This window comes from Vidua macroura, chromosome 25 (assembly GCF_024509145.1).
Source record: "Vidua macroura isolate BioBank_ID:100142 chromosome 25, ASM2450914v1, whole genome shotgun sequence".
NCBI classification, from domain to species: Eukaryota; Metazoa; Chordata; class Aves; order Passeriformes; family Viduidae; genus Vidua; species Vidua macroura.
In genome coordinates, this window is record NC_071595.1 from 5,988,219 (window position 1) to 5,998,632 (window position 10,414).

Here is a 10,414-nt window from a genome sequence, read left to right on the forward strand (position 1 = left end):
TGGTCCCACATCCACAAACCTGGGGGTAACTGCCCATCCCTGCTGCCAGAGAAAGCCAGGAAGGAAGAAGGTGTTGAAGTTAAGGAGGGTTTAAGTCAGCCAGAGGGATTCTAGATGGGTTCACTTGGAACTGAAGCGTGCCCAGGACCATTCCCACTCCCTTTCCCATTTCTTTTGGCCATCTGGATTCCTTTCACCTCACCCACCACCCCCCAGCCACCAAATAAGGAAGGAAAGTACCATCGACTGTTGTCATTATTTATTACAAATTATATCTTGAACATTACTGTCTAAAAAAAATCAATAGATTTAAATAAATATACAGATTTCAGGATGCTACATATGGCAGGTGTGCAGTAAGTCACTTAAGGATGGGACATTACACACACGAGGACATTGACAGAGTACTTTACAGAAGTAGTTCTATTTTAAATTACTCACATTAAACCATGTGCAAAATTTCCTCTGGAACAAACCCTGTCAGGATTTTCTTCTTTTGGTTTTTTAGAGTGACTCCAACCTTCAGAAGGTCAAAGATTAAAACATTCTCTGCAGCTTTGGGGACCAAATGATTAATCTGCTGTTTCATCCACAATACAATCAATTGGTCTTATTTTTCCCCTCTCTGGGGCTTAAGGCAAAATCAAGGAATTCTTTTTCTTGTCCACCGGGACTACACTTGCAACAGCCACAGACTCAGATTTTGGTCCACCACCAACTTCAAGCAGCCTTTCCAAAGCTCCTGTGCAATCCTGGCGTGGGCAGCAGAGGGACCCAGCAGTGGAGAGCAGCTCTTTACCTGCCCTGCCCAGGTGACAGCCCTGGCTTCCCGCAGAGCTCAGCCTGCCCAGGCAAACAAAAGTGCATTTGTGACACAGCTCCGGAGCCCTGGGGCTGCCTTTGCCTGCAAGGTTGGTTTCTTTCTTTCAAGGTTGGTTTCTAGGCTCTGGGCTCAGTGTTTTTCCCAAACTTTTCCTTCTCTCCCCTGGGCCAGCAGATCTGGGTTTAAGCCTGAGCCTAAGCTCAGGCAGGGCTGTGCTCCCTTACAGAATCACAGGGGTTTGGGTTGGAAGGGACCTTAGAGATCAGCCAGTTCCAGCCCCTGTTCCTTCCCTCCTCATCACTCCTACCTGGCTGCCCCTCACCTGCTGCACTGCCCTTCCCACGGTGGCCTGCTAGCCCTGACTGCTCATTCACTGTCCAGAGCCCGTCTCAGAGCTGACCTAAGCCAGGCAGCAAGCCAGGCTTTGCGTGCCCTCTGCCCACCACCCCTCCCCCTGCCCCAGCCCTTCCCTCCGGGCAGAGCTGGGAGAAGGTTGGGATGTTCAGGAGCTGGAAGTCCTCACTGAGGGTATGTCCAAGGAGATGAGATGGGGTCGCTGACCCACCCCAGGGCTCTGCTCACCCTCCCCTGGCTGTGGGGGCTGGGGGCTCCTAAGCCCAGCCCCACCTGGGTTTGGTGCCATCCCTGGGGTAACTGATCCTGCACCTCAACCACAGCCAGGGCCTCAGTGGGAATCCACCCCAGAGATTTCTCAGCCAGTGAGTGCCCTGACTGCTCAGCTGGCTCCAGAAGATGATGAAATAAACTTTAATACAAACTGGGAGCTGTTCCACCACGGGAGCCTCGTCCATGGGCACTGACTGACAAGAGAAAATAGTGCAAAGGTGGGCTTGGGCTGGAGACAGCTCATCCCTGACTACAGTGAGCAGCCAAACCCCTCTGGATGGGCCCAGGCTCAGACAGCTCCAGGCAGAGCAGCCCAGGGCAGTGTTGGGCTCGGTGCTGCCTGGTCCAGCCCTGCCCAGAGCCCCTGGCTGTGATTCACCCCCGCCGTGCGTGGGCTGAGCCCCTGCCGAGGGCTCCAGGGCACAGTCCGGCCAGTGCTGCTCCAGCACGACCCTTGCCTGATCCAAAAGGGCACAATTCAGCTCCAGGACACTTCTCTGGCTGGATGGAGAGACAGTTTTTCCCTTTGCAGCAGTCCCTTGAGCGCTGGTTCATGCAGCAGGAACACGGAGACTTCCACTTCCTTCCCTTCCACTCACGGCCTTCCCTTCAGCTCTAACAACCGACAGCAGAGCTGGTGGCACCCACGGGACTCCAAATTCTTCTGGTGAGCTTGGTGTGCACCTGTCTCTTATCTCTTCTTCTTCCAGATGTTTTTTTCCCAAGGCAGAGCTGGTGGCTGTGTGTCCCGCCGGGAGCGCTGCTGTCGTTTGCCGGAGCGTGGGCTGGAGACCCTGAGGTCCCTGGGGACAGAAGGGACACCGTGGTCACTCTCCAGCCCATCTGCCCCCTACTCAGTACCCCATATTGTGACATTTATCTACCCCCCACCACTATTTGCTGGGAGGCAGGAGATGGGGAAGGAGGAGCAGGAATTTCTGTCCACAGCTCCATTAAGGCACAGAGCTCCATCAAACCCAACTTCGGCAGGGGATTTAAGGATGACTCAAAGTGCTGCTTCCCCAAATCTGCCTTTCAGAAAGCATCCCCATTGCCTCTGATTTAACTGCCACCAATTCATTGATTTGCCACCTCCCTTTAGCTCAGTTACACTCCTGGAGTTGTTGTTTCTCCCCACAATTCCCTGATGTGGGCTTAGAAAAGCTCTGTCCTTTAGTCCAAAGTTGCTGCCCCATAAATTATCTTCCTGCACGATGCCATCCCCCTCTCCCTCCTCTGTCCATCACCCATCTGCCTGCCCCACATCAGAGGAACTCCCCCCTCCAACCAAGAATTACATTTTGTGTGGCACTGCTGTGGTTTGGGAAGGGCACACGCAGCCCTGGCTGCTCAGATGGAGCCTTCGGTGCCACAGAGAGCAGAAACAGCCAAGCCTCCTCTTTTAGAGGCGACAGCAGGAGGCAGAAGGTCAGATCCGAGTGGGAACTGCAGCCTGGGGCCACAACCACCCATCTTCAAGTGCTCATAAGGAATGATCAGAGTGGGTTTAGGTGCCCTGCTCACCTGAGAGCTCTCAGCAGCCCATGATGGGGAGGCCTCGTGGCACCGCTCTGCAGAGACTTCGCTGATGCTCCAGAGCTCACGGGGAGCTTCAGACTCTGGAGGTACCTAAAAGAGCAAGAGGAGAAGCCTGAGCCACCCACAGCCAGGCTGTGGGGAGCTCAGGGGGGGCCTGGCCGGGTGACAGACAGCTGAATGCACAGCTTTGAAGGGTTAATTGCAGCTATTTGGGAGCTATTCACGGCTTACTTTGACTGCTATTCCCTCGTGCCAGCGCTCCTCTATTCACAGGCAAAATGAATGATTGGGGATTGTAACTATTGCCTGGCTGTGGAATTAATGACAGCGACTTCACCTCCCTTCAGCAGCGCTGCTGGAGCTGAACTGACACCCCACATGCGCCATAAACAGGGGTGGCCACGGGACACTTGGGGCTGCTGAGTCCCGGCTCAGAGCAGTCCTGCTCTGCTCCCCTTGAGCCATGCAGGGGTCACTGGTGTCCCAAAGCTCCACACCCTCACTTGTCCCCATTCCCAGGGTGCTGCCAGCTCTCCCTTCTGAGCAGGGGACACTGGTGTCCCAAAGCTCCACATGCTCACTTGTCCCATCCCCACCAGCAAAGCCAGAGCTTCCCCAGGCTCCTGGCAGCAGCAGCAGCAGGGATGGAGGTGGCACTGCTGCCTCTCAGCTGCTGAAGGGACCCTTGTACACCCAAACCACCCGGTGACACCGCCAGGGCTCTCAGGAGGGAGAAAAAAGCCACCAGACAAGTCCCAGCTGTTGGCAAAGAGCCATCCCCAGGGAGCTCCTGAGCCCTGCCTGTCCCTCCTCCCTGAGCAGCCCCCGGGGACACTCCCAGCGCTTACCCAGGCCTGCCCTGGCAGAAGGTGGCACAGATGCTGTCCCTGGAGTGCGAGCACTCGCACCTGCCCGCGGACCTCTTGCGCCGCCTTGGCGGGCTGCCCAAGCCGTAGGGAGCGGTGTGCCTGGGAAAAAACAAAGGAATTCAGCTATGCCACCAGCTTTTTATTGGCCAGCAGGCTTGTACCAGCGTGCTGGGAGGCAGCCAAGGCAGTGCCAGGATAATAAAAGACTCATCTATAGACAGAAGGTGAAAAGGTCACTGAGGTCTGAGCTTTAAACTCCAGCTCCTCTCCCACCTACTGCTTTCCGCACCCCACCCCTCCCTGCCGGGAGATGGCCGCTCTGTGCTGGCTGGGAACGGGAGTTTTCTCTCCTTGCAGCAGCCCAGGTGCCTGTGCAAGGGTTGCCACATGGGCTGGGCGAGCTGGCGGCTCCCATGGGTGGCACAGCTCCTGAGGAGCAGGGCTGGCCCAGCCCAGCAGCCCCAGCACGGCTGGGCTGTCAGCGCTCTCCTTCCCCGCAGGTTTAACACACAGGACACAGCACAGCCCGACGTGTCTCGGGGCCAGAGCGGGTTCTGGTGCTCGCAGCCTGCTCCCAGAGCTGCGAGCACACTCCTGCTCCATCTCTGATGGCAATCTCCTCTCCCAGAGGCTGCAGGATTGGCAGCCACTGCAACTATTCCCCGAGCAAGCAGCGAGTTGTAAATGCATGCCAGCGAGCACGATTATAACCACACCTGAGCGCATGTGTTGTGCTCCAGTGCGATGGCCATTGGTCTGAAAGCGCTGGGAAAGCTGCTTCGGCATTCCTGAGGGCAGGACTTGGCAGCCGCGGCCCGCAGTGCCAGCCCACCACTGTCTCATTAACAATACTGGCAGGCAGCAGCCTGGGTTACGGCGTGCGAGCGGGGAGAGGAACTTTTCTGACTCGCAGCCACAACATCTCGCTGTTGCTGCGGGCTTGCAGAGGTGCAAACCTCAGGAAAAGCCGAGCCCGGGAGGAAGCAGCGCCCTGTGCTATCCCTTCTGAGCAGGGGGTTGGACAAACGCCGCAGCAGCCGCAGCAGCAGCACAGTTTGTCCCTTTCTGGGCTGGCCGTGCACCTTGGAGCAGGTGCTGCCAGAGCCGCAGAGCACCGGGACCCTTTCCCACCCTCCTCCAGCAGAAGGTACAGCCCCTGCCCATCAGCAGAGCAGCCCGAGCGCCGCGCTCCTGCTCACCCAGGTGTGTTGACCCAGATGATGTCCAGGTGACAGAAGTAGATGCATTCCTTATCCAGCCAGCTGTTGCAGGAACATCGCTTGCTCCTCGGCCGCGCGGCCAGGTGCGACTCGGGCGGGGGATGGCCCAGACCTGCGGCAAGCAGCACAGGGAGGGAGGGATGAGCGGCCCGTCCGTGTGTCCCCTCTGAGGGTCGCGGCGATGTCCCGCTGCCGGCGGGAGCGCGGTGAGGCTGCGGCTCCTCCGGGACGCGCACAGCCCCGGGGGCTCCCCGGAGCGAGGGTCCCGCACGGCTCCCGCGGCCTCTGCGCCCACCCCGGGCTCCCCTGGCCTCCTCCCCGCACCGAGGGGGCGCAGGGGCTCCCCCCCTCCCGTGCGGGCACCCCCGGGGCACCGAGCCCCGCTCCAGCCCGGGGCTCACCGGCTTCCAGCAGGGCGCAGAGGGCGAGCGCCAGCAGCACGGCGGAGTGGCTGCCCATGACCGCGGCTCTGCGCTGGCGGCTTTGGGGCTTCTCCTGGGCTTTTCCTCCTCTCCCAGCTCTTCCAGCGGAGCTGCCGCGCTGCGTCTGGAGCCGGCGGGCGCCCGGCAGGTGCTTTATAGCCCCGGCCCGGCGCGTCACCCGCTCCGCCCCCGGGGAACGCCGGGCTCGCGTGGGGCGGGCGCGGACCCCCCGCTCCTCCCTGGAGGATTCCTCGGGTTCCTCTGCCTGGGGAGCTCCGGGGAGAAAGTGCCGGGGAGTGGGAAAAGTCTCCCCGGCCGGGATGCGGTGAGGCGGGACCGTGTGCGGAGTGTGCCCCGAGGGATCCCGAGCGGGGCTGGGGCTGCGGGTGAAGGCAGCGAGCGCAGCGGGGTCTGCAGGCAGTGTCCCCCTGGGAGCCCTCCGGCCCCGGGGGATGCTTTAAACTGCACAAACTGGGCAGGATTCAAGATCAAAGTCAAGTTTTCACTTGAAATGTCTTAGTTTGACTCACTATATTTTAATAAAAATATAAATTTATAAGCTCACTTAAAATTGCTGCTCAGTTTGTGCAATGACAGTTTTGGCTTTCTCTCTCTCCTCTATTTTTTCCTCTAAATCAACTTTATGACTTTTGTTACATTGAGCAATTAAAATATCTTGCAATAAATCTGCCCGTGCACCGTCTAATTTCGCTTCGGCATCCATGTGGCACATTTGACATTATCTGCACATTTTTAGGATGCGAATCATGTGAAGCACAGTCACTGCTGGCATGCACCAGGAGGAGTCAAAGCCCTTCACCTTGCCCGTGGTGTGTCAGGCAGAAGCAGGAAATTCCTCTGGGGAAGTGTTGGGTCCTGACCATGCCAGGGATGGATCACAGCTTCCAGGCACCCTGAATTCCTTGGGACCACTGATCCAGCTGGGAATGGCAGCTCCAGACATGGCAGATCTCGGGCAAATCCTGCGAGCGGTTTAGAAAAGCAAAATCACCACGTTTGCCTTTTGCAAGAAGTTCTCAAAAGCTTCTTGGGAAAGGGAGTGTATTTTATTTGTTTACCATGCACAGTTCAGCTTTTATGACCCTGTTGTCATGGGCAAGGTGGTGGCAATTGCAGCCACAGTGAGGTCTCATGCACAGGAACACGTGCGTGCAGGAAAGGAAAGGGAAATAAGGAAAAGTGCAGGGAGGGAGACTGAGGAAAACGGCTCCTGAGCCAGAGCTTCTGCTCACAGCAGCTCATGGAAGTAACACAGGTGATGACTGCAGTCCTGCAGGAAAAGTCAGGAGGATTTGACATTCCCTCGGTCCAAGCAGCAGTGGGAATTCCTCTCTGTGCTCGTGCAAAATGCACACAGCGGGTGTGTGCAGGGAAAAACCAGCGGGAGCAAAGGAACTGCACAGGAGAGCACAGACATTTACAGAGGGCATGAAGAGAGGGGGCACAGAGGCCAGAGTGGATGAAAAATGTATGTATGGGCACACCATGGAAATAACAGAGCAGGGGATGTGTCAGGCAGAGAAAATCAGGAAGAGTGCAAATGATAAATTAATAAGAAAATAAAGACAGAGCTCATAAAACAAAGCAAACAGAGGGAAGTGTTTAACCTCTGTGCCAATGCAACAATTATTCTAAAGAAAACAGGGAAACACAAAAGCAGCATTACCTGTTACTACCCATATTCCAGCTGTGCCAAGTTTCAGAGTTATGTCAGAGTTGTGTGTGACATTCCAGATGCCAGCCCAGTGATACAATAAATCTGCCTTGGCTCCCCTTCCTGCACTCCTCATCCTGGTCACTGCGGGCTGAAAGACGATCCCCTGGACGTGGGGAAGGCAACGCAGCCGTGTTTGCTCACCCCGAGGGAAGGCTGGCCAGTAAATGACATCATTTTATACAAAAAAGGGCGCTGTCTTTGAAGGGGTGCTGCCGCTGAGGGCTGGGACGGAGCCGCGGGCGCTGCCACTCCGCAGGGTTGGTTTGCTGAAAGGATCAGCCCTGTCACACTTCGTGCCTCGGGCAAGGAACCACAGTCTCAGGGTAACCCAGGATTTGGGCATGTGGGTTCAAGGAATGTCCTCCACCTTTTGTGGCCGGGGCTCTGTCACCCAGCTCACATTTCCAAGGAGCACCTGGAGCTCCACGTACCTGTCTGCAGTCTGCGTGTGGCTGGAAGTGCCCAGATGTCTGCTGCTATCTGCCTGTCATGCCAGGTGCAAAAACACCTCACAAACCAGGCCTTTCATCCAAGGATTTCTCAATTGTTGTCTTCATTTCCCATAAATCCCAGCAGACTGAAAATGGAGCAAATGTTACACCCTCGTGCTCATCGGTGTCAGTGGAAGGGAGCCTGAATTCTTTTTTTGTTTTTCTCCAGGAAAAGCCTTCCTGTGCTGAGCAGGCACCAACCTGAGCAGCACACCTTGGGATGTTTGGCACCAGAGCTTCAAAGATCCCAGATGATGTGGGGCTAGGGATGAATGCCTCTGTTTCTAGTGGGGATGTGGGAACCCTGCAGAGAAGAGGTGAGGCTGGCACTGAACTGGCTTTTTGAACTGACCCAGCTCTAAGAGCTTTGTCCAGAGCTAAAGAGTTGCTGTGGAAAAACCATAACTTAACAACTTTAAAAAGTTGTTTTGCCTTTAGGGCTTGTGAGGGAGAATGCCCAGAGAGAAGGTGAAGCAGCTGCTTCAGCACCAAACACATCCCACAGAGCAGGGGGGACCCAGTGATCTTGGAGGTCTTTTCCAACCTTAGTGATTCCATGGTTCAGTGATTATTCTGGTGTCTGTGGTGGTTCCAAGGGGACCTGCTTGGTTTAGGTTGAATCATGGAACCCACCAGGACCATCCAGTGCAGCTCCTGGCCCTGCCCAGACCCCCCAACAGCCCCACCCTGGGCATCCCTGGAGCTCTGGCAGCCTCGGGGCTGTGCCCATTCCCTGGGGAGCCTGGGCAGTGCCAGCACCCTCTGGGGAAGAACCTTTCCCTGAGCTGCAGCCTGAGCTGCCCTGGCCCAGCTCCAGCCGTGCCCTGGCTGCTGTCCCTGTCCCAGAGCAGAGCTGGGAGCTGCCCCTCGGGAGGAGCTGCAGATCCCTGAGCTCTGCCCTCAGTGTGCCCTGCTCCAGCTGCACACACCGAGAGCCCTCAGCTGCTCCTGCTGTGGCCCCTCCTGACCCTTCACCATCTTTGGGCACCCTCAAACACCTTTGGATCTCATATTTTGGTGCCCCAAACCCACAGATTGGATCCCCTCATGCTGTGGGCTGGGGGACCAGCCCGCACTGGGAGCTGTGGCTCTCCTTGACCCCTGGAGCACAGAGAACCTGCACAGCTCCTGCCACTGTCCTCGTTGTTCCCCTGATAAGGATCAAGAGCCAGCTTCCCGAGGCCAACCCTCCTGGCACTATCACCACACTAAAATCACAAAGAAAAACAACAGGGCTGGAGGAGGGCCGGGCCGTGCTGCACAAACACAGCTCCCAGAGAAGGAACAAAGGCGTGCACGGGGTCCCAAACGCCAAAGATGGGCTTTGCCTCCTGCAGTTATTTTTTCCCTTTTGTTTCTGACTGCGGGAGCACATTGTTCATGTCACTGTGAGGAGTTCCAGGCAGACATGACGAAAGGGACAAAGCAGCCCAAGACAGGAGACATCCCGTGCGGCCCTCGCGAGCGGCACTGTTTGGAAACAAGGAGTGAGCAAACAGGAAAGGCCTTTAACCATTGAGCACTCGGGATCCCAGCGTGCTCCTGGCACCAGCAGGAACAATGGGCTGATGTCACGAGCCAGAATTCCCCATGGTGGATGGCAGCCCAGCAAATAATCATAATTCTTGTCCCGGGACATGAGCAACATTTTTCCACCGTTGGTCATCCCCCACGGAGCCGCTGTGAGGAAGTGTAGGAAAGAGACATTGTCAAGTGAGGCTTCCTTTGGGATTTTCGCTGCCCCCCCTGCCCTCCCCAGCTCAGCACACCAGCTGTAATAAATCCCAGCTTTCTGCTGACAAGGGAGGATCTCAGTGAGGCGCAGAGAGGCTGAAGGAGATGTTTCACACACTGAGAAAGGGTGAGCGCATGGTCTGGATGCTTGGAAGGCAAAGGGGCAGTTTCATCAGCTCTGCGGGGCCGTGAGCTGGCACAGAGTGAATCTGGAGCGTTGCCCATGGGATTCCAAAGGTGCTGAGGATGGCTCAGGAGAGAGTCCTGCACAAACAGGGGTGGTTGGGGAATTCCAACAGAATTTTTTCAATAATTTCAACAATTTTTTCAACAATTTTTTTATTATTATTCGTTTTTAAGGCTACTAAACAACATGAATAATATAAAGGCATCCTCCAGATCCCAGTTTCTCCTTATTTTGGCTTAAAGTCAGCTCCATGGAGAATATCCTGAAGTTCATTTGCAGCATCCAGGCCTCTCCTGAGGCAGCTCTTGAATTCCCTTTTGGCTCCTTTCTGTTGATGGGGACTGGTGCCATGGGAGGATTGGGAGAGCTGGGCATCCCTCAGGGGCTTTGTTCTTGGGCTGTTACTGAAAATCCAGACTCACCTCTCCAAGATCTGCTCTTCAAGGCCCCAGCTGGTTTCCCCACAGCCACCCTGAGCTGGGCTGTCCCTTCTGTGCTCTCCCAGGAGAGGTGACACCTCTTGCTGGAGCTGGACGTGGGATTTCAGCAGCAAAAGGGACCTCAGTGAGCCCCAGGCAGTCCTGAAGAGAGAAACCCAAAGCCATGAATGCGTGCGTGGTTTGCTGATAACAGCTTTGTCCTGCCCTGTGTTTGAGGTCTGGCTGAACACACCCCCAAGGGCTGTTTGCCGTGGTCACAGTGGGGTTCCTCATGTGTTTTCCCATCCTGAGGCTCCCAGGGAACCCCAGGGTCCCTCTCAGGGG

The 10,414-nt window shown here is 56.3% G+C and overlaps 1 protein-coding gene across 1 annotated transcript; it reads right to left on the bottom strand.

Annotated features, from left to right (window-relative positions):
• Positions 1 to 244: 244 nt before the first annotated feature.
• EDN2 (endothelin 2) lies at positions 245 to 5,575 on the bottom strand. Its single transcript, XM_053998803.1, has 5 exons — positions 5,480 to 5,575; positions 5,058 to 5,190; positions 3,838 to 3,957; positions 2,975 to 3,079; positions 245 to 2,253 (listed from the first exon to the last, which is right to left on the bottom strand). Exons 1-5 carry the CDS (start codon positions 5,535 to 5,537, stop codon positions 2,142 to 2,144), a joined length of 528 nt encoding a protein of 175 aa, XP_053854778.1. The 5' UTR covers positions 5,538 to 5,575; the 3' UTR covers positions 245 to 2,141.
• Between the last annotated feature and the right edge of the window lie 4,839 nt (positions 5,576 to 10,414).